Consider the following 24,599-nt stretch of genomic DNA (forward strand, 5'->3'; position numbering starts at 1 on the left):
ATTGATGTTAATTGATATTGCTATTTTATTGTGTGTTATTTTATTGTGTAATTTGTATGTTTGCACAGCACTTTGCTCAACACCACTGTTGTAATTAAAAGTGCTATATGTATAAATACATAGAAACAGAAATAGATGTAGCCTGTTTAATTAAAAACCTTTAGATAAAGACTTATTTCATTGTGTAATCTTCACTATTTTTGTCCAAAACACACTCTCTGTTGCATCATCTGACTCTTGCTTGCAACAAAAGAGGGAGTTTACACAAGTCAGATATGAAAAGTTTATTTATTAAAGTTTATTTACAAAAGGTGGAAACAGAAATGTCAGTAAGTCAGGGTGGAGATGAGGACAATTGACAGCTCCACCCATAAGTCACATGATGATAAAATGTGCTTATCAGTGCACCAGTGAAATCTCAGTTCCCATTTACTCACCAACTCTCGCTCAGTAATTTGGTAGTTACAAAGTATTATTTAAGGAAATGGAAGATGGAAACGCCATAAATTGATGAAACTAAAAAAAGACATACTATGATGAACATTAAGTTCTAGACAGAGCATCAGCCATCACATTTTCTGAACCCTTCAGATGTCAGATGTGCATATGGTAAGGCTGTAAGTATGTGCCATGTCATCAAGTGCTGAGTTGGGTTCTTTTGCCACGAGAGGACTCTACCACTACCCAAATATACTTCAAAATGTTTCAAAGCCAAAATTGAAGCGTTTCCTTCTCCAAAGTAGAATAATTCAACTGGCAGGAATAAAACTTGTGGGAGAAGTAGCTCAATACCTGCTCCATCCTGATGCAACAATACTGCTACAGCGTCCACTTTGCTAGTGTCTACCTTCAGCTGGAAAGAATCTCTGAGATAGGGACTTGCAAGCCCTGGAGCAGAGGCAAGGATAGCCTTGACATGATTGCTATTGTGATTTAGCAATCTATAAATAAAATTGAACTGAACATGTAACTGGGGTTTTTAAAAAAAAAAAATTTTTTTTAAGGTAAAGTAGACTGGAAAGGAGAGGGAAGAGGGAAGTCCATTGGGTCGACAGCAGGTAAAAGAAAGGAATGGTAGCCAAAGAGTACAAAAATTCACTTTATCAGTTAAGCACATTTGATATATTCACCATAAAACAAGCCCAGGGTATTAAAGAAAAACAACCAAAACTAAAACCAAGCGAGCAGTCCAACCTCATGTATTATATGCCCAGTCTTGATGCATGCTCAATCATCCAGGTAAGGAAAACCCAAAAAGTTGATTCTGTTCATCTGAACGTAACGTTTTCAGTGGAAAAGTTTTGTCACTCATCCAAGTGACTTCTTCAGTTTCAGTTTTAAGGCTGGGGAAACCTTCAGTCAGCTGAGACCAGGGAAGTACTTGGATAAGTGATGAAACATTTTTCCCACTGAAAATGCCATGGCCAGATGAAAGAATTAAATTTGGGGGATTATGTGCACAGGTTCAAGAGTCTAAAGTACTAACCATCAACGTAATCAGTCTTTCACTGGTTGTGTCTCACTGGGAAAGTCCTCCTCCACATCCGACACCAGTTCCACAAGCAATTTAGGAGAGAATTATAACAATAACGAGAATAATAGGTAAAGCAAAATGACTCAGTTTTTTCATTATCATCACCGATAATCATAATAATAATAGCAATAACTATGAGCAATGGCCAACTGCGAACAGTAACAATAATGACAATGACAACAATGGAGGTTCTAGAGGTAACCTTAAATTCTTCAACCATTCTTATAAATAGTGGGGACAGGGTTTGCTAGAAATGTTGGCAGAACGCAGCAGGGACGCCATCTGGGCTAGATGGCTTATTATTGGGGATTTGATTAAGAATAGTTCTTCTAGAGCTATAGGTTTATCCAACACCTACATTGATCTTGTGTTAAAATAGGCAGATCTATAGCACTAAGAATTTTTTTAATGTCTTCCATATTTGGGTCATGGTCAGAAGTGTATAGATTAATATAAAACTTCCTAAAAACATTATTTATATCTGTAAAATTATGAAAAGGTTTCCCTGCTGAGTTCTTGATAACTGTAAATGTTGTTTTTTTTCTTTACTTTTCTTAAGTAGCTTTGCCAGGGTTTACCTGATTTATTATTGTATTAAAATTTGTCTTGTCTCAACTGCTGTATAAAAAACTGGGTTTTTGTATTTAACAAATCATTTGACTCAAGTCTGTGTTTTCTTAAATCACACAGTAGCTTCTAAGAAGGGTTGGTTGTGTAATTTCTTTCCAATGATTTCATTTTTTTTTCAAATTGTTTGTAATTCGGTGTCTTTCTTCTCTTCACAGGATGAGTATGAGATAATCCTGCCCCTTACAACATCTTTGCCAGTTTCCTATTATATAGTTGGAGAGATGTTCCGAGAATCATTTATTTAAAAAAGGATGTCCATTGTCTCTTTAAAAAAAACTATTGAAGTCCTGGTCTTTTAGCAAAGATGTGTTCAAGCGCCCTCTGGTGGTGGATTATGTTTGGAGGGGTTTTTTTCAGCTTGAAAGAGACAAACACATGATCACTTATTGCCCCTTGAGTGGAACTGTGTTTCTGATATATCTGGATGAAGGGAATCACTGGTTAGGAGAAAACTCAATTCTAGATGATTGATAATGATGGACTAAGGAAAAGTAAGTGAATTCTTGATCATCAGGGATATATATGGAGCCCCGCAAGGGACATGGGAGAAAAAAAAAATAAAGATCTCAAAAGATCGCAAAAGTAACTTGGGATCTCACAAAACCTTTGCATCCTTCGCAGGTCACATTTGAAGGCTGAGTCGGTGTATCCTTTGTGGCCCAACCTATCCCAGACTTCATTGCGTGGCCCAGCCAATTCGTTTCCAACAATGGCGGCAGCTACTTAGTTTTAATATTACTCTTATTACTCTTTCTGGGTCACAAAATAAACTTTTAAGATATTTTCAGGCATGAATGTAGCTGTGTAAACTTCAAATATCTGCTCGGTTTATCAAGACATCACATATTTGCAAAAGTGCTCCGTTGTTTTCGGAGACGTGTGTTACCCACCAGCTCACAGCTAATGCCGGGCTCACACTGTGCGATTTTTTCAGTCGCGCGATTCAGCTCCTGCTCAAACTGTACGATTGACTCGCAGGAGTTAGAAGTTCATAGGTCACGATGCAGGGTCTCACACTATACGACCCGATGCTCTGATGCGACCTGAGCGCTCACACTGTGCGTCGCTCGCTCTCCCTCTGTCTTTCACTCACACAGACACGCACACCACCACCATCAACTTCGCTAAATTGCTAATGAAAAACATTGATCAGGCAGCTGTGATTGAGCAGCAATCTCCATCCAACTCCTGCCACGTTTGTTGCGGTTATGGTAATTTTTTGAAGCCACATCAAAAAGGCTCGGGTGAGCCTTTTTGGGTGAGCCAGTTGTGCTTCCATCGCTTGTGTCCAGACAATACGCTGTGCTGCCATCCTACTCAGTCTTTTTCGCCGACGTTTATGCGTTTGCGCGTGCGCAGTGTGAGAAACTGCGGTGACACCCTCACGACGGTCGTGAGGATTTCAAACATGTTTGAAATCCTCCCGACCAAGCGATTGATGATCGGGAGCTGGTCGTGAGGTGTTAATCGCTTCTCGTTACCCCACGTACACTACACGATGCACGACGCACGATGAAGGACAAACTCGGGCCGATCGCCAAAACGGTCGCACGACTCAAAAATCGGCTCAAAATGGGCCAAAAATCGCACAATGTGAGCCCGGCATAACAGGAGGTCGAGGCCCACTACAGCCACTGACGGGACATCAGGCCTCGACCTCCCGGTCGGCTTCTAGCTGGCAGCCTGTGAAAGATGCGGCCAAAACATTTGCGAGATCTTGCAAAAGTTCATCTTTTTTTTTTTCTCCCAACCTCCAACTGTCACAAAGGCCATAATCTTTCATGTACTGTTTTAAAATGACAGTGGATTGCCATGTTTTACTATTATTACTATTTTTTACTTTTCTTTTTTTTAAAGAGTTGATTTGATTAATAGTTAAGTATACCAATATAAAACATGTGTACACTCAATTGTTATACTTATATTTGTACCTTTAGCTCTAAACAGAAATATTCTTAGACTGTATATGTAGCATCCAGTCGAACTGAGAAGGCCAGAACTGATGATTGTTGAATGACTTTTATTATTCCTTGCCGTGTAACAGACAATGAACCAACGTAAGAGGTACACAAACAAAACAATTACCATGCTATTCATGTAACACCATTTTAACAGCTCATTACATTGGTCTAACCGTTTTCACTTAAAGTATACAATACAAATGATACATTTCTGATTGAGCTAGTTTTTGTTACAATATTCACTTCCGGTCACACAGGAAGTTACCAAACAAAAAGCACAAACGTTATATTACGTGTATATGAGCTAGCTTTATATATCCACCTTTACAGTATATATAAGATGGATGGAGCCACCACAGCATCATCCACCAGCTGGAGAAGTCCCATTCTGAAGCCTCTAGTTGAGCATTTTTGCAGTCTTCATTTTGTTGTTTTAAACGTAATGGACTGAATCTGACATGGATATTAAATGATAAGCAGAGCAAGTTGTCAGTCTCACTGTAAAAGCATATCCCGCTTTATTCTCATTTGCAATAATTACATCTGTCTTTTACAAACAATCAGTGATTTTTACACCTCAGGTAAACTTCAGTAGAGGACTATGGGCTATCCAGTGAGGAGGCACGTGTGGTCAGTGGGGTTTTCAACTCTCTCGAGAGCTTGTCGTATTTTCTGCCAGAAGATTCCAGTATGTTGACCAGCATGTGGCCAGCTCAGGTAAGAGCTTTTCTTCACCAGACTCCTAATTTGGTAGTACGGAGACAGCTGCTTGGCTGGTATGTCCTCCAGAAACACCAGGATCAACACATCCTTGTGCTCATCGAACAGACGGAAACTAAGCACCACACACAGATTAATCAATGTAGAAACTGGCGACATCATTACATGTAAGGACAGAGAGTTAGTAACCATACCTGGCCATCTGGATTTCTTTGGAGCACCACTCACTCTGCAGGTAATGCTGGCTGATCACACAGATAGTCTTTCTGCTGCTATAGATGGCCTCTGTAATGTTTTCTACGATGGGCTTACCTGTAAAAACAAAAATCTCACACATCAAATATGTCAGCATTTTTCTGGTTTTAACAATTTATAGTTAAAACAGCACTGGTGAATAACATAAACGGTGGCCTTTTCTATGAGTTCAAAGATTTCAAAGATATTCTCACTTTTGAGAATGGCAGAGTCTACAGTAGTGTCTAAATTCCAGTCACACTAGCATTTGGTGGGACTTTTTCAGTAATGGACAAATAAAGAAGAATTCAATAAACTTCTGGGGTAATAACTGGTGCTGACTCAGACTTTAATTTTAATATTTTCTAGAATTCAGGTGTTTTTGTACTTCTGTTTTCTTTTATGTGAAACACAACTTCACTTTTCAGCAACAAACTGGACCAATCTTAACTGTAGTTTTTTCAGAGTAAATCTTTCATTTTCCCAGATGTAGGATGCTTCGACAGTTGAGCAGCACATCTAAAGTCTACTTTTAGAGGTTTAAAGATCAGTTTGTAGCTTTTGTCCAAATAGCCAGTCTTAAAATTTCTAGATCTAGCATTCAAACTTGATTGGTATTCTTCTTTTGACATCAGATCAGCCATTTGTATTTGTGTAAAGGTAGTGGAGTAAAAATTTGAACAAAACAAAAAGCAGTGGTGTGAAACCCTGATCTTTGTCAGTACAAGTTTAGATTGGCAACAATAGTGTTTGAAGAAAAGATGAGACAGAGTTTGTGTTGTAGCTCCATTAAATATTGATCTAAAAATAGAAAAAAAAGAGGCTAATGAAAAGCATCTATACCTGGTTCAAAGTCTCTGTGGTGCAGACAGAGTCTCCAGCCCTGCTGACCCTCCAGCTCTGGAAGCAACTCTCCGCAGACCCAAGCTTCATCATGAACATTGTAGGAGACAAAGGCATCGTAGCTGTGAGGAATACCTTTCTTTCTCCTCTTATTATCATAGAGAAAGGCCAGGAAGAGGTAGTAGGCATAAGTGAGGTGTGACCTCAGGAAGTGGTAGATGAAGGATGCAAGGAGAGTAAGCACAACTAGACTAGAACTAAAAAGGAAGCAGAGCAAGGCAGCATCTATCCAACAGGAGTCAAAACCAAAGTCAAGGAATTTGTTTCCCCGTTGGCTAACAGGAAACGCGCAAGTGTACTGATGTGCATTAACAACCTGTGTCTGTTTGCTGCTTTGAATCCACTGGATAAGACCATAATTAGAACATTCACATGTTAAAAGGTTAGCAGACAGATCCAGATATGTCAAGTCTGGAAGGGATCGGATGACTGTTTCGCTGATTACAAACAATTCATTGTTACTGACATCGAGCCATCTGAGTGTTAGCAGTTTGGCCTCTGCTAGAAAATCCAAAGACCTGAGTTTATTGTTGGAGAGGTCGAGCATCATCAGGTTTGGAATTGGCAAGAAGACATCAGATGTTAAAACTGAAAGCTCGCTGTAAGTTATCGTAAGACCTTTCAGTTGTGGTGTGTGTTTAAATGTGTCTGGGTGCAAAGATCCCATGAAGTATGCCTCTGTCCTTAAGGACTCTAAAGAAGTCAGACCACTGAGAACATCTTTGGAAATATCGTAATAACCTTTATGAACCTTGATCACAAGTTCCTTCAATCTGGGTAAATTTGAGAAAGGCTTATCCCTTTGTTCAGAGCTGTTATGTGGCTGGCTAGAAACAACATTTAGGATCAGAGTGCTTAAATTTGACAGTCCACTGAAATGGTCATAAAAATAATTATCACCTAACAGATAAAGAATCTGGAGGTTATCAAGTCCTTCGAACCCTCCTTCATCAACACTGACACACTCGTGTAAGTCAATATCCAAATATTGAAGGGAAGACAGACTATGAAAATCTCCTTGAATGAAATTCATGATATCAACATTTCTCAAATTCAAAAACTCCAATGTCTGTAATTTATCATTGAAGGTCTTTATAAATGACAAAATCTTATTGTTTTCAAGATTTAAGATTTTCAAATTGTTTAAATTTTCAAAAACACACTCATAGATATAGGATATATAATTGTGGCTCAGATCGAGTATTGTTAGGCTTGTTAAATTCCAGAAGTAAGGACAGTAAAGTTCACTGATGTCATTGATGCTAAGGTCATAGACTTCCAGTGTGGTGAGTCCTTGGACGGCCACTGGCAGTTCAGACAGATAATTATTTTGTAATATCAGGCTTCTGAGCTGTGTCATTGATTGGAGCGCATTATCAGCCATGCTCTCTATATGGTTAGATGATAAATTGAGCTCAGTAAGTTTAGAGCAAGACTGGAGCATGTTCTCTTTTATGGTGTGAATTTCACTATTTCTCACATCAACAGTTCTTAGAGAATGAATTTGGCAGGCGACATCAATGAAACCATCATCTATCCACTTTTTTATGTTATCCATCTGAAATTCTTGAAGAGAGTAAGTAGTCTGCAGAATCGTTTTGTACACATCAAAGTTAAGAGACGTTTCACTCATGTGCAGTCTCGTTAGGCTCCTCAAAAAGGTCTTGTTTGATACTACCCACTGGATGTTCCCTTTCCAGCCTCGCAAGTCCAGAGACTGCAGATGAGGAAAAATGTCTCTTGTAATGCTGAACTTTTTCACTGAATCCAAACTTAGAATGAGTAGGTTTGAGGTATTTACATGGAGGTCATCTGACTGAAACGAAGTAAAGTTGTTGTGAGTAATAATCAAACGTTGTAAAGTCGGGAGTTTAATAATGTGATCAATATCTGTAATTTGATGCAGGAAATTGTGGCTCAAATCTACTGAACGTATCATGACCAGGGGCTGAAAGACCACAGGGGAGATAAATGAGATAATGTTGCTGTTCAGAGATAGGGTCTCTAATTTGGAAAGACCCTGAAACATGTTTTTTGTCAGTGCTGTGAGTGAGTTTTCACCCAAGTCGAGAACCTTTAACTCTACCAAGTCTGCAAAAGTTCCATTATCAATTTGTAAAATCCAATTATATTTAACATATAGAGCTTCAAGCTTAGATAAACCTCTTAAATCCATCCTGGAAATATTTAAAATGTGATTTGAGCTGAGATTGAGCAATACTGCATTTCCAGGAATGTCATCTGGAATAGCAGTGAGGTGACGCTCTGCACATGTAACTGACACATTGTTTGGATTTTCAGAATAGAGGATTGTGCAGTTTTTTAGTGAAAAAGCAAGTGAATGTTCACAATGGAACAAAGAAGACAGAAGTGAGAGAAGCAGCAGAGACACACTTTCTGTAGCTAGCATGTTGATCTTAGTGGCGGTTTTCACTTTCTTGAGGAAGATGGAGGTGGGGGCATACTGTTGATCAATACACCTGAAGCAGACCAGAGAAGAAATAAAATATCAGGTAGGTCTGATCACATCACAGTGTCTAATAGTTCGGCACAGATTGATATAATGCGACATTCGATGCAGCCAAAAATGATGAAAACTGGTGATAGTCTGAGAATTGATCTACCTATCCATGGGTCATTGGCTCAATCCAGCACATATATCAAAATCAGGCCCTGCAGGGCAGAGCCCACTCTTCACATATTTCAAAGAGACATGCATATCACTTTAGATTCTCCATATATTTTGTCCTGCCCAGTTTTACTTGTGGTTAACAAGCTAGATAACACAGAATGAAGTTTAAAGGAAAGGCAGGCAGCTGAACTACAGATGGGAGACTAAGTTGTCTTGCCCCAGCAAATCACTGTTTTCTATGAAAAACCCATTGAGGAACCCCAAAGGTCAAACCTGGTGTTGGTGTCTTATCGGCACCCCCAAGTGGGATAAGTGTGGGTCTGGCCTGCCCACAAAGCCCCACAGTTCACTCACACCTAGCCACAATAGGTAGCTGTTTCCCTATTATTTATAAAAAAAGAACCACCATTCAAGGAAATGTGAGTAATATGGAACATTCTTTGGTCTATATCTGGGATGACTCATTCAAAATATCAGTAAATGGAAGTTAAAGGGCATCTTACTGCAAAAGAACTCTAGTGTGGATTCAAGTTTTTTTGTTTTTCATTGCTCTGTTTTTCTTTATAATGGGGAACATGTGTGCCACACAGTGTGAGACCTGCGTGGACAGCCCACTGTGGTTCCCATTACTGCCATGAAATGTTTGGCACATGTGGACGACATGGTGCAGATGGGGCCCCAGTAGAGCACCCCACACCTACACGGGTATGTCACACTTGAAAAACCAAACTTACCAAAGTATCCTAAAGGTTTAGCATTTGTAAGACTAGCAGGTAAAACAGAGAGTAAGCACAGATGAAGCTCCTCAACACAAGGAGCTTATAAAACTTTCTGACACAAATGGCTTTTTTTTGGTCATCATCTTAATATTGATGTCAACAAAAAAAACCTAATGAAATGCAGGCAAAACATATGTAAAGTAAGAAATATCACCACGTTACTTTTCCATCAACAGCTCTATTGAAGCCTTATTTCCTCAGTGGAGGAAGTCAATCTAGACGTCATAATCATCTAACAAAGGAACAGATATTTTTAATTTAATGTGACTGCAGCTGAAGTCATATTCTTTCCAGTAGACATAAGAAGTATTGTTACACAGCCTTACCTCTTGCCATGGTCTGACCAGCCCTGGCCGGGCGACCTGCTCATTTGTGTCTGTTTACATTTTGACAGACTGCTGCCTAAGGATTACACACTGAACTGTTGTTATTTTTTTGCACTGTAAATAAATTTGCTGTCTCATCGCAAAGGAGATCTGCGGTCGAGTCCGCTCCATCCGCACTCCTTGACAGAATGATCCAGCCACCTACGGACTCAGCAGACTCCAAACTTGTGAAACGTGAGTTATGCGTCCAAGCAGACCTTTTGGACCGCCATGACAAAATGTTGCATCACCTCGTGAAAGAACAGAACACTCTGCTCCAAGCTGTCTCAGAGATTAAAGGTATGTTGCAACCCGCACCTGCAGCGGCAGCAAATACTCCACCTACCTTGCCTCCACTAAGTGTGGCAGCTGCCTGCCCGCTGCCTCCCTCTCCTCCTCCACCAGCATGTGAACACACTATACCTATGCCTGAAACGTTTTCTGGGGAACTGGACAAATTTGTGTGTGTGTGTGTGGGGGGGGAGGGGGGTTGACTCAGTGTGCTCTGATTTTCAGGCAGCAGACACAAGCTTATACTACCGACTGTGCCAAGATCGCTCTCATTGTTCAGTTATTGACGGGTAGAGCTTTGAAGTGGGCTCAAGCTGTTTTAAGCACCAATCCTAATGTTTCCTACCCAGATTATTTGGCCAAGTTTAGGTGTGTTTTTGACAAGGGCTTTAGCCCCGAGACGGCTGCCCACCATATGTTCTCTCTGAAGCAGGGCAGAAGGAGTATGGCTGATTTCTGAGTTCTGGACCCTGGCAGAGGAGACGGCCTGGGAAGAGAAGGTGCTAAGAGGAGCTTTCCTGAATAGCCTCAACGAAAGGATAAAACGTGAGTTGGCAACTGAAGACATGCCTGCAACTTTGAGTGCCCTTGTCGATATGTGTATCAGGCTGGATGATCACATGCGGGAGTACAGGGGGCAGTCGGAGGAGTCTCATCACCCCATGGGGTCCTCGAATGCCTGGGGGCATCCTGTTCCCTCTGAGTGGAAAAGGGTTGAGCAGGAACCTGGAGATGACGAGGAACAGCCAATGCAGCTGGGGCGAGCAAGGTTTAGGACTGCTAGATGGAGAAAGAAACGCCAAACGGGTGAGTGTGTTTTGTGTGAGAGAGAGGGACAAGTTGTTGATATTTGTCCAGTCCAGTCTAAAAACCCTAGACCATCAGTGTCAGTGAGAGTATTATCAGGCGCTACTAAAATCATGTTGCTCCATCTCAGTTTCCCCGCGAAGCTTCTTTTTCTCTCGCGCACTCACTCATGTGAAGCCTTAATAGACTCTGGAGCTGAGCAAAGCTTTATCTAGACAACATCCTCATTTTCTCCAAGAACTGCGCGGAACACATTAAAGACGTGCATCTGGTGCTGCAGCGGCTACTAGAGAATCGACTGTTTGTAAAGGGAGAGAACTGTCAGTTTCACATGCAGTCTGTCTCGTTTTTGGGCTTTACTGTGGGACAGGGGCAACTGAAGGTGGACCGTGCTAAGGTTAAGGCAGTGGTGGAGTGGCCGGAACCCAAGAATCAGAAAGCGGTCTAGAAGTTCCTGGGGTTTGCCAACTTTTACCAACAGTTTATCCACAACTTCAGTAAAGTGGTGTCACCTTTAACTCATCTCACCTCTCCCAAACAGCAGTTCCTGTGGTCACTAGCAGCGCAGCAGGCCTTTGACCTGCTGAAACGCCTGTTTTCCTCTGCACCTGTTCTAATCCAGACAGACCTTAATCAACCGTTCGTGGTGGAGGTGGATGCCTCGGACTCTGGTGTGGGGGCAGTCCTCTCGCAGCGATTGGAAGGCACATTGCATCCGTGTGCCTTCTTCTCATGTCGTCTGTATCAGGCCGAGCGGAACTATGACGTGGGAGATCAAGAGCTGCTTGCTATCAAACTTAACCTTAGAGTAGTGGTGTCACTGGTTGGAGGGGAGCGAGCACCCAGTTCTTGTTTGGACGGATCACAAGAACCTTGCCTACCTTCAAGCGGCTAAACGCCTCAATGCCAGACAAGCCAGGTGGGCCTTGTTTTTCACCCGTTTCAACCTTGTGATTACTTACAGGCCAGGCTCACGCAACACTGAACTCAACGCCCTCTCACGTCAATTCTCACTGGTGGAGGATGCAGAGGAAAAGGACAAACCCATCCTTCCCGCTTCCTGTATCATCAGGGCAGTCACCTGGGAGGTCGAGAGGCTGATCAGAAATGCCCTGCAGCAGGATCCAGACCCTGGGTCAGGCCTGGCGGGCCGGCAGTACGTCCCTGTGGTTGTTCGGGGCAAGGCGATCCACTGGGCACATATGGCAAAGTTCTCCTGCCATCGGGGTCAGAATCGCACCGTTAGATTCCTCCAGCGTCTATTTTGGTGGCCTTCCCTTGCCAAGGACGTCCGGGAGTATGTGACGGCCTTTTGTGCCCAAAACAAGGTGCCAAGCTCCCCACCGTCGGGCCACCTGCGACCACTCCCTGTCCCCAAACGCCCATGGTCGCACATTGCCGTGGATTTCGTCACTAGACTGCTGCCGTCAGCAGGTAATACCACCATACTCACCATCATAGACCGCTTCTCCAAGGTGGCACATTTTGTGGCTTTGACCAAACTTCCCTCTGCCTTGGAGACTGCTCAGCTGCTCACACAACATGTGTTCCATCTACATGGCATCCCTCAAGATATTGTCTTTGATCGAGGTCCCCAGTTCACCTCCCAGGTGTGGAGGGAATTTTGTTCTGATCTGGGAGCCCGAGTCAGTTTGCCGTCTGGTTTTCACCCACAGTCTAACGGTCAACCTGAAAGGGCTAACCAGGAGCTGGAAGCCATGTTGCGGTCCGTTGCCTCCTCCAACCAGTCCTCCTGGTGTGAGCAGTTGGCCTGGGTGGAGTATGCCCACAACACTAGCACCTCGTCGGCCACAGGGTTGTCTCCCTTCGAGGCATCCATGGGATACCAAGGCCCACTCCTTTCCATCACAGAGGGTGAGTTGGCAGTCCCATCTGTGCAACATCACATGCGTCATTGCCGGCGAGCATGGCGGGCTATTAGGGCAGCATTGCTCAGGACAGCGGAGCAGAACAAGAGACCAGCAGCATTTTTTTGCACTGTCAATAAATTCATCGCAAAGGAGATCTGCATTCAAGTCCGCTCCATCCGCACTCCTTGACACCTCTTCCATGTTTTTCCTTGTTTCATCAGCTTTACCAGACACAGCTCAGTCTGCTGGTAGTGTCTGACAAAAGTGAATATATTTTATATCATTTTGACTCATGATGAAATTAGACTCTAGGTGAAACTGTACTGCCTTGTCAAGAAAAATACACACACCGGCCACTTCATTAAGTACACTTTGCTAGTTCTGTCATAGAACGGCTGTGTGGCGAGCAGGTTTCAGACCCAAACGCATCACAAAGATGAGTCCTAAAACTGCTTTATTGCTAAACTCCTCTCAAAACACAAAAAACACTGGTCAGTAGTCAGTAATGATGTCACGTCTGACATTGGAAGCCCCCAGGCCTGTGTCGAGCAATGGAGGCGTATCCGAATGAAGCCTGAGTGGATACCTGTATCGTTCTTCACAACCAAAGAGAAACGAGGCCTCATTTCTCTGAAACGACATCATTGTCTCATTATATGACTCGAGTTGCTGAAAAGATGCCGGAATTTGATTTATGCGTGAACTGTATCTGATATGATTTTCCGAATCATCACAAGCTTGCAAGGAGAACATTATGGAACCACCAAAAAGGTGAAATATATCAGCAGCTGGGGAATATTTTGACATGATATCTCCCAATAATAATACATGTTTTCTCAAATCAATTAGAGACAGTTAGAGCTGTATGTGCATGTATGTATTTAATACAGGATCTCAAAGCAGGAAGTATGAAAAACACCGAAACAGAGACCGAGGGCCCTGTCTCAATAAGCATAGTTGCTTTCTCATGTACTCGTGATACGTTATCAGTCGGAGACCAAGTACTGTTTCAATTCAAAGCCTAGAACGCGAAAAATTCCCAGATGTGTTCTTGCTCCGCCTGTTTTATCGAGCATGCATAGGTGGTGACTTGTGTGTACTTGGTACAGCTAAATATCCCAGAATGCATGCAACTCAAACGCATGTGACGTGTAAGTGAACCAACATAGCCCAGCAGTTTATACTTAAATTAACTCGACTTGAGGGTAATTTTCAATATTTCTTACATATTATGATCAGAAATGCAGTAATTCAGTAATAAAATATAACCATAACTATTTTAGACTTAAAGTAGATCTTACAAGGGCATTCAGTATTTAAAATAGGTAATTGTTCAATTACTGTAGATTTTTATATGCCTTCAGTTCTCTAATAAAAAAGTCTAGTTTAAATTGTTTTACAAAGTCAATGTTATTTGCATAAAATCTGACCATCTATTTATATATACAAATAATATATGTGGTCAATGGTTTTTCTATTAATCAAGATAAAAGAAACATACCTATTCGAAAGATTGTTCTTTCTTTCACCAGCTTGACTACAGAAAAAAAAAAAACCCCAGAGGTAAATCACTTGTACAAGAAAGAGGAAGTTGGATCGTTTCCTCCCACAGATGCCGCTACTTCTGCAGTGTGTCTAAATAAGTCCAAGTGTGACTGGTCGATGAAGCAAAACCGCTCAATGAAAAAAAATTTGCTTTCTGCAGCTTGAATCGATGTCTTCTTTATTCCTTTTGTTTTTTCTGAATATTTGAGATGAGCCACGAACATGTCCAATTTCATTTATTGAAAAGGATTTTTTAAAAATAATTTTTATTTGATTTAAACAATTTAGGATTTGTCAAGTCCAAAAAATGTTTTGGTCTGTCATAAAAAACAATTATTCAATTGCAAGCAGTGACAGCCAGCCTTCCTCCCCTCACATCTTACAGTGAATATCATTAGGCCTGCGTGCACAAATTGGTTGCTTGCTTCCTGTTTCTACTTTGTGGTCTTTAAGAACGGTCACTAATAATATGTTTCTGTATATCCTGTGTGAAATGTCAAGTGCACCACTGGGCAAAAGTTCCCTCCCCCAGGGGTATCTAAGACAATGGAATGTATAATCTACTTAACCTCTGTCTCTCTTCCACAGCATGTCTTCTATCCTGTCTTTCTTCTCTCACCCCAACCGGTCGCAGCAGATGGCCCCGCCCCTTCCTGAGCCTGGTTCTGCTGGAAGATTCTTCCTGTTAAAAGGGAGTTTTTCCTTCCAACTGTCGCCAAAGTGCTCGCTCATAGGGGGTCATATGATTGTTGGGTTTTTCTCTGTATGTGTTACTGTAGGGTTTACACTACAAAATAAAGCACCTTGAGGCGACTGTTGTTGTCATTTGGTACTGTATAAATAAAATAAAATTGAATTGAATCTATGACATCCCCATTTGAGGAGGAGGATGTCATCATTTACATACAGTTTGACATATTTTCTTTTTCTTTTTTTTGGATTAAAACTGTAAACTGAACAAGCCATAGAAAGTGGCAGCAAAATTTATGGTGAGTCAAAAAAACAAAACACCACTGCTCTTAGCCTCTGCTACTCATTTAACTTCTGTTTTTATTTCATTGTAAAGAAATAAGTATCACAAAGGAAAAATCATTCATTGGTTTCAGGTTGGGTTTCATCAGTGTTATCAACTAAAAATACTGTCTCTCACGCTTTGTCAGAAACACTAACAACTGTCAGTTCGCAGTAACAGGAACATAGAGTATGAAGGAAACCAGCAGTGAGCTCTTGTGACTACAGTAAGACTAAATGTCATTCAGTATATTTACCCCTGACAGGATGAGCACAACAAACATGCTAAGTTGTCAGAATTCGGTACAGATGTTAATAAAAATGCACATATAATTCTTGTAACACTGGGTTGTCCATTTATAAAACAAACAACATGAAATAACACTTGACACTTTTGACCGAGTCCATAAACTCCAGGAAAGTCCACCAGACAACAAAGTGTTCACTGAGGTCACAGGTCAAGGCAGCACAGGGCTGTTTGCCCATAGACACCTACAAGTAACCTTATTGAAACCACAGGAGTTTCCCCCTGCTGGGAATTAGAAGTACTGCAAGTTTAGCCACTTCTGCAGTAGCTTCACCTCTCTGAACCAGAAGCTAGCTCGTTTATATGCAATCTGTGATTTTTCCACCTAGATTAAATATCACTGGATGACTCTCTGGTGTCCAGTGAGGAGTCACCTGTGGTCAGCAGGGGTTTCTTCTCTCGAGAGAGAGAGGTTGTTGTATTTCTGCCAGAAGACTCCAGTGTGCTGAACAGCCTGTGGCCAACTCAAGTAAGAGCTCCTCTTCACCAGACTCCAAATTTGGTAGTACGGAGACAGCTGCTTGGCTGGTATGTCCTCCAGAAACACCATGATCAACACATCCTTGTGCTCATTGAAGAGACGGTAGCTAAAGACACCACACACAGATTAATCAATGTAGAAGCTGGCGACATCATTACATGTAAGAACAAAGAGTTGGTAACCATATCCAGTAGCGGTTTTTGATACGGGCAACACGGGCGGTTGCCCGGGGCGGCATCACGGGCATCGGCAAAAAAAAAAAAAAAAAAAACTCATGCTGCCCCGACGGCAGCCAGCGCATATTGGGAATGGCATAGGCACCGATTGGTTTTCTATCGCCCATTTGCTGGGAGTAAGGGCGCCTCGTTTTGCGGTGCGCCTGCCTGCTGCTTGCGGCACAGGAGGAGAGGGCGGGCGGCGGGGATTCTCTGGCTGGCTGGAGCAGCGTCTAATAACCAACTCGCAAAATAAAACAAAATAAAAACAAACCAACAAACACGAAAACACCAGACATCATGATACAGACTTATAATTTGCACCGATGTTTTTTAGAAATTCTATACGCGAAAAGTGAGCGCGAGAGCCCTCCGCGCGCCTGCTCGCTGCTGAAGTCAAAGTAAACTTTATTGTCACCTCCGCTACATACAGTCCAGTATATAGAGAGACAAGACGACGAGGCTCCAGTTACAGCAGTGCAAGTAAACAAACAATATATATAAGAGGGGTAAGAAAATAAATATACACTTTAGGACAAAGGGATCAATGACAATTTAAAATTTATAATTTACAGTTGTGTGTGAGACTTTAAATCATCAAACCTGTCGAAAGGGGAGGGGCCTGCTGCTTCCAAATAGAGCACATTTCATTCATAATGTTGTAAATCCAAACCCATTATGTATTCATGATTTGAATCCTGGGTTGTGTGAAATCCCAGAAATAAACCTTAGACAAAGTGAATCTGTGAACTATGGTGTAGGTCTATTAGGTTATGTTGTGGTGATCCTCGAGTTGGGGGATTTGTGTTGATACTGGAGTGCAAAATTAAAACTAATGGAAGATGGACAAGAAAAGTTCAAAGCCATCAGATGCTCAGTTTAGAAAAAATAGAAAAGAAGAGGAGGACAAATGAGCAAAAGATACATGTAAGCAGATGTGTCATTGGATAATGGCAGGTCATCCTGAAACAATCAGAATCATACTTTATTAATCCCTAAGGAAATAATGTGGGTTACAGTTGCTCCAAGAAGAAATGGTAAAAATAGTAACAGTAACAGACTAAACTCCAAACAATACATTATATTACAGATTTTAGAGAGGGAGTGTTCGCCCGGGGGCGCCAAACAGGCTAGGACCGCCACTGACCATACCTGGCCATCTGGATTTCTTTGGAGCACCACTCACTCTGCAGGTAATGCTGGCTGATCACATAGATAGTCTTTCTCCTGCTATAGATGGCCTCTGTAATGTTTTCTACGATGGGCTTACCTGTAAAAACAAAAATCTCACACATCAAACATGTCAGCATTGTGTTTTGAATTCACTCTTTCTATCTAAAATGACACAGGTAAGTTACATAAAATGCTGATTTCTACAGGTTAAAAGATTTCAGATGTATTCTCACTTTTGAGAAGAGCAGGATGTAAAGTAAGGCCTAAATTCCATTCACTCTAACCTTGGTTAACCTTTTTTAGCAGTGGTGCGTAAGCAAAGATCTATTTTTTAACTCGTTGAGGCCTACACTGATGCTGAATCAAACTCTAACTCCAGTTAATGAGAATCTGTAAAAAAAATTTCTGAAATTCTGAGGTCTATACTTCTGTTAATTGGGCAGCTATATATAATTGTATTGAATTTGAATAGTTAATAAGTACAACGTAGAACAGTGGAGATAATACATCTTTGTTGCTTTTTAATGCAGTGAAACAATGAAAGTGAATTTCATGTTTAAAGATTTTAAATATGGAAGACACTTAATGTTTCCAAATTGGTTAAAACTTTGGGTACATGTGGCCCTCTAGGGCCTTGTTCATGGTTAAAAAACACAACAACAAAAAAAACCAACAAGAAAAACATCCAATCTTAACTGTTGTTCTTCCAGAGTAAGACTTTCATTTCCCCAAATGTTGGATGCTTTGACAGTTGAGCAGCACATGTAAAGTCTACTTTTAGAGATTTAAAGATCAGTTTGTAGGTTTTGTCTGAATGGTCAGTCTTGACATTTTTAGATCTAGCATTCAACTGCGGTTTCTGGGTCATGTGTGATTGGTATTTTTGTTTTAACACCATAGACACTGTTTATAGTTTTTGCAGTGCAGTTAAAGAGAAAAAAAGATACTGTTGTGTCAAAACTTGAGCTTTTTCAGTTCCACTGAAAAGAGGAAGTTTAGATTCGCAACAACAGTATTTCAGTGAAAAGAAGAGACAGTGTTTGTGTGTTAGCTTCATTAAATAATAAACTAGAAATAGCAAAAAGAGGCTAATGAAAAGCATCTATACCTGGTTCAAAGTCTCTGTGGTGCAGACAGACCTGCAGACCTGATCTTTGTCGGTATAAGTTTAGATTGGCAACAATAGTGTTTCAAGGAAAGATGAGACGGAGTTTGTGTTGTAGCTCCATTAAATATTGATCTAAAAACAGAAAAACAGAGGCTAATGAAAAGCATCAATACCTGGTTCAAAGTCTCTGTGGTGCAGACAGAGTCTCCAGCCCTGCTGACCCTCCAGCTTTAAAAGCAACTCTCTGCAGACCCAAGCTTCATCATGAACATTGTAGGACAAAGGCATCGTAGCTGTGAGGAATACCTTTCTTCCGCCTCCTATTATCATAGAGAAAGGCCAGGAAGAGGTAGTTGGCATAAGTGAGGTGCCACCTCAGGAAGTGGTAGATGAAAGATGCAAGGAGAGTAAGCACAACTAGACTAGAGCTAAAAAGGAAGCAGAGCAAGGCAGCATCTATCCAACAGGAGTCAAAACCAAAGTCCAGGAATTTGTTTCCCCGTTGGCTGACAGGAAACACACAAGTGTACTGATGTGCATTAACAACCTGTGTCTGTTTGCTGCTTTGAATCCACTGGATAAGACCATAATTAGAACATTCACATGTTAAAAGGTTATGAGATAGATCCAGATATGTCAAGCCTGGAAGGGATTGGATGACTGTTTCACTGATTATAAACAATTCATTGTTGCTGACGTTTAGCCACTTGAGTGCCGATTGTTTGGCCTCTGCTAGAAAATCCAATGACCTGAGTTTATTGTTGGAGCGGTCGAGCATCATCAAGTTTGATCATGTTGATCTTGGGAAGCAGTGCTGTTTTCACTTAGAAATGGGGGTATCCTGTTGTTCAATACACCTGAGTCGGATAGAATAAGACATAAAATTGAAGGTTTTAGTCTGATTACATTACAGTGTCCATCATTTTAGCACAGAATAAAATAACCTGAAATTTGGTGCAACTAGTGATGAAAAATTGGTGATTCTCTGAGATAAAATTAAATAAAAAGGTGGAGATCAGTTGACACCTCAGAATCACTCTTAAGTTGAGTGTCATACAGCCACAGATCTAGTGATACGATTGCAAAATCGATCGTCGACCTGCAGCCTATGACTTCCCGATGCTACATGCACTTATGGACACCTTTATGCTCAAACATGGTGTTTCTAATAGACAAAGATTGGTTTACTCAGAAGTCCAGTAACAGTTTCTCCTAATCATGCCCCTTCGGGTCTAAATGGCATTCCCCAAATGAGCATTGAGTCTCCCAGTAAGATGACAGAGTCCCGAGGTGGAGCAACCTCTAGCACCACACACAGGGACTCTAAGAAGGAAGGGTACTCTGAACTGTCATTCGACGCATAAGAGCAGATGACAGTCAGGACCTGTTCCTTGACTTGAAGGTGCAGGGAACAAACTCTTTCGTCCACCGGGAAAAACTCTAATGTACAGGCATCGAGTAGAGTGGATACTAGGATACCCAGCCCAGCCCACTGCCTCTCACACGTCTTCCGTAGAGATTTAGTATTGGGATGAGGGGGGGTGACTCGTCCATCAGGGTGAGGTCACTGAGGCAGTTGAAAAACTCCTTGGTGGCAAGTCCCCTTGGATGAATGAGGTTTTCCCCCATTCATCCAATGAGGATTATGTAGGGCTGGTTAACACGTGTCTTCCAAGTTGCGTGACGATCGCGGGGGGGGGGGGGGGGTTGCCTCCGGATCGGCAGACTGGGGTGGTGGTACCCATCTTTAAGGAGGGGGAACAGAGCATACTCCATCTATAAGAGGATCCCACTCTTCTGCCTCCCAGGGAAAGTTTATGCCAGGGTGCTGGAAAGGAGAATCTGACTGTTGGTTGAACCTCGGATATAAGAGGAACAACGTAGTTTTCATACCAGTTGTAGAACACTAGACCAGCTCTTTACCGTCTTGAGGTCTTGAAGGTGCATGGGAGTTTGCCCAACCAGTTTACATGTGTTTTGTACAATTGGAGAAGCCATACGACCATGTCCTTCAGAGTGTTCTGTGTAAGGTGCTTCAGGAGTGTGTGATGTCTGGGCCACTGCTAGGATCAAGCCATTTGATCCTTATACAACCATTGCAAGAACTTGGTCTGCATAGCCGGCAAGAAGTTGGACTCATTCCAGTGGGTGTTGGACTCAGCCAGGGCTGCCCTTTGTTACCAACTGTGTTCATAATTTTTATCGACCAAATTTCTAAGCATAGCAAAGTGGAACAAGGCTTCCGCTTAGGCGGTCTCAGAATCACGTCACTGCTTTTCACAGATTATGTGGTTCTTTTGGCTTGATCAGGTGGTGGCTTCCAGCTTGCACTGGAGCAGTTTTGCAGCTGAGTGTGAAGCAGCAGGAGTGAGAATCAGCACCTCCAATCGGAAAAGGGTGGAGTACTGAATCCGGGTCAGCGATGAGTTACTGCCCAAAATTAAGTTATTTAAGTATCTTGGAGTCTTGTTTGCGAGTGAGGGGAGAGTAAAGCAGTAGATCAAACAATGTTTTGGTGCTGCAACTGCAGGGACACTTTACTAGTTCATCATGGTGAAGAGAAAGCTGAGCGTAAAAGTGAAACTCAATTTACCAATTGATCTATGTCCCTACCCCCACCCATTGTCACAAGCCTTGGGTGGTGACAAGATACAAGTTGTGGAAATGAGCTTTCTTCGAAGGGTCCCCTCCCTTAGAGATAGGGTGAGGAGTTTGGCCTTCTGGGAGGGACTCAGAGTAGAGCCACTACTTCCTCACATCGAAAGGAGCAAGTTGAGGTGGTTCGAGCATCTGACAAGGATGATTCCTGGGCACCTCCTTGGTGAGGTGCTCCACCGGGCCGCAGGGCAGACCCAGGATACACTGAAGAGATTATATTTCTTGGTTGGCCTGGGAACGCCTAGTTGTTTCCCCAGATATGCTGGAGGAAGTGGCTGGGGAGAGGGAGGTCTGGGCTTCGCTGGTTATGCTGATGCGCCCGCAACCTAGTACTGGATAAGTGGAAGAAGATGGATGGAATGATGGATGGATGGATGGATGGATGGATGGATGGATGGATTAATCTCTGGCTCCTCCACAGCATGTCTTCTATCATGTCTCCCTCTACTCACTCCCAAGCAGTTTTGGCAGATGGACATCCCTCCCTCAGTCTGGTTTTGCCAGAGGTTTCTTCCTGTTAAAGGGGAGTTTTTTTTCCTTCCCACTGTCACCATAGTGCTTTGCTCTTAAGGGCTTGTCTGAAAGTTGGGGTTGTATTATGTATTATTATGTATTATTGTCAGGTCTTTACTTTACAATATAAAGCACCTTCACCGTAAAAAATCAAACTTGCAATTGCTGAGCTTACAGTCATTTCTTTCACAATTCAACAATAAAAGCTGAGGTGCCCCATAAAGTCAAATACATTAAGGGTTTCAACTAATCCTTTAACGTTTTGGTGCAAATGTTGGTCTCAGATGAAATTTATTGCTGGCAAAATGAATGAATTCAAGTTTTACTTGAGTTGAAGCTGTTGGCGCCTTTCTGTGCCTGAGCACGCATGCGCATCTCATATTTTTGGATACTACGGGGTCTACTTTGCACTTTTGCAAGGACTGAAAGCCACCTGGCTGTCTGCCTTAATGCGAACACGAGGCTTTTTATACCAGGAGCTGGATGTAGCTAAGGTGTTCATCTCAACTTTCTTAAGGCAAGTAATGTTTCTTTTATTGTGTATTTGTGTGCGTTTACTACATCATTTTAGGTTTATAAATGAGACTGAGTCTTATTTGATTTCCTTGTTTTAGGTCTCAAACATAGTCCAGCATCGACGAATCATCAGTTTGGAAGGGTTACTGATATTTGTTCGCGACGACGAGACCAAACTCTTCTTAACATGTCTGGTGAGTATGCTAATCTACTCAATCTTCAGTTTTGGTTTACAGAGACTTATATGTACTGTTGTTAATTTTGCATAGGATACAGATCCAGTTGAGAGGGCAACCCAAAGTGTTACAGTGGGCATCCTCACTGTTCTGGAGGACTACGTGGAACCCAACTTGCAGTCCACAGGGGTCAACACTTCCACTGTTTTGGAAGAGGACATTATTCTTGATGATCTGCCAGACCTTCCCACTGCCTTTGCCTGCCTGTTTGGCCTACTTTATGGGCTCAACATGGAGTTTCCCAAAGAACTCAAGTACACATTTGTTTGCTGTATCGAAACCAGATAGAAGAGTTCACATCCTGCCATCTGATGTTTTGAATCTGTTTGTTAGTGACTATCAATCAAGATTCTGTCTGACAATACCACACCTTTAAAATTGGATGAGTAACATTATTACAAAAATTTGACTTTTTTTTTGTTTTTGGAAAAGGACTTTATTTGTGGCTGAATGTTGTCAGTATGTTAAAAATGGCTGATCTCAAAACATTGTCAGTGGTGCAGTTGTGTTTGAACACAATAAAGTTATTTGAAAATCAACATTGTGTAAACATTCATTAATATAACAGGGAGCACCTCATGAAAACTATAAAGGATACTTTTTCTAGACTTTAGGAAATTGATTGGCAAAACAAAAAAAGAATGTTGTGTAAACTTTAGGAATTACATGGTTAAAACAATAAAATATGAGTTAAGAAAAAGCACAGTTATTAATCTTGTAAACACAAAAACATTAGTTGAAGCAACTTTTCTCCTAAACTTGAAATTATAAGTTATCCATCAGAACCTAAAAACGTAAATGCAGTGGGTTGCCTTGAGTTTTTAATTTTTTGCAACATTTTTTTTTTTTTTACAGTGTTGAGGCAACTGTTGTTATAATTTGAGGCCATATAAATAAAACTGAATCGAATCTAATTCAGAGGGCCACCGCTGTGGCAGAATCCATATGTTTAATTTGGTACAGATTTTGCATAACATGTTCTTCCTGACACAACACTGTCATCTTATCTGGGCCCAAGGACATCATTATGAGCCAACCGCTTAATAACAAATCACAGATTCTTGACTTGAAAGGGAAATGAGCTAACCATTACACCATGGAGCCACTTGCTTTGGTGACAGTATGGGCTGGATTATCTCATGGACACAGCCTCAGCCAACTCGAGGGTTTCATCTAAGTAGCATAAAAAAATATTTTTCCCTTTAATTGTAAAAATTTTAATTTGTTTTTTCAAAATCAATCATACTTTTTTTTTTATACAAAAGCATTTTCTTGGCTGTTGTGTCAATATTACTCTCAAAAAGAACAAAGAGCAAAAAACATATAAATGCAACATAGATAATAGTAAGAAATATAAGACAGTTCAGTGTGCTAGGTTTCCATCATTGCAAAATCCAGTTCTGAGAAAAACCTTGATACTGTTTAACTGATATTAGTTTTTAATCACTCAGATTTTTTTAAGTGTGTGTTTTAATGTCAGCTACATCTCAACAGCTTTAAAGGAAAATAACAGATCTTTTGATTTAATGTGACCACATTTGTGTCATTTTTTTCCAGTGAACACGAATGATATTGTTAGGGTTTATAAACACAGCCTTACCTCTTCCATCAGTTTATCCTTGAGACATGACACTGGCCTAAACTCAGAGTGGATGCGCTGCAAGTGCTATTAATCTGAGGAAGACAACAGAGGAAATTGTTTGTTTTCCGTCTGACTAATGGGGAAGTTAGACTGTTAAATAAGAAAAGGTTTTGGCTCTCACTGCTGTATCGTATCACTTCCTGTTCCTGGTATGATGCTGATGTTTTGTGTAGCCTGTTTAATTAAAAACCTTTAGATAAAGACTTATTTCATTGCGTAATTTTCACTGCTTTTGTCCAAAACAAACTCTCTGTTGCATCACCTGACTCTTGCTTGCAACAAAAGAGGGAGTTTACACAAGTAAGATGTGAATTAAGAAGTTTATCTACAAAAGCTGAAACAGAAATGTCAGTAAGTCAGGGATGAGGTGAGGACAATTGACAGCTCCACCCATGAGTCACATGTTCCCATTTACACCAACTCTGCTGCTCACCAACATCCCTAGCAATAATTTGGTAGTTATGAAG

General features: G+C 41.4%; 1 protein-coding gene and 1 pseudogene across 2 annotated transcripts; both read right to left on the reverse strand.

The window, feature by feature from the left end:
* Positions 1-4,164: 4,164 nt before the first annotated feature.
* Positions 4,165-9,925, reverse strand: LOC116319335 (toll-like receptor 13). Of its 2 annotated transcripts, XM_039610459.1 has the most exons (5): positions 9,720-9,925; positions 8,377-8,462; positions 5,923-6,006; positions 5,040-5,157; positions 4,165-4,960 (listed from the first exon to the last, which is right to left on the reverse strand). In XM_039610459.1, exons 1-5 carry the CDS (start codon positions 9,761-9,763, stop codon positions 4,732-4,734), a joined length of 561 nt encoding a protein of 186 aa, XP_039466393.1. In that variant the 5' UTR covers positions 9,764-9,925; the 3' UTR covers positions 4,165-4,731. The 2 variants fall into 2 exon arrangements, with proteins under 2 accessions (XP_039466393.1, XP_031594488.2); XM_031738628.2 differs by having other exon boundaries at positions 5,923-8,462.
* Positions 9,926-15,360: 5,435 nt separating this feature from the next.
* LOC116319337 lies at positions 15,361-20,196 on the reverse strand (annotated as a pseudogene).
* Between the last annotated feature and the right edge of the window lie 4,403 nt (positions 20,197-24,599).

The sequence above is a fragment of the Oreochromis aureus genome, linkage group 3 (assembly GCF_013358895.1).
Source record: "Oreochromis aureus strain Israel breed Guangdong linkage group 3, ZZ_aureus, whole genome shotgun sequence".
NCBI lineage: Eukaryota > Metazoa > Chordata > Actinopteri > Cichliformes > Cichlidae > Oreochromis > Oreochromis aureus.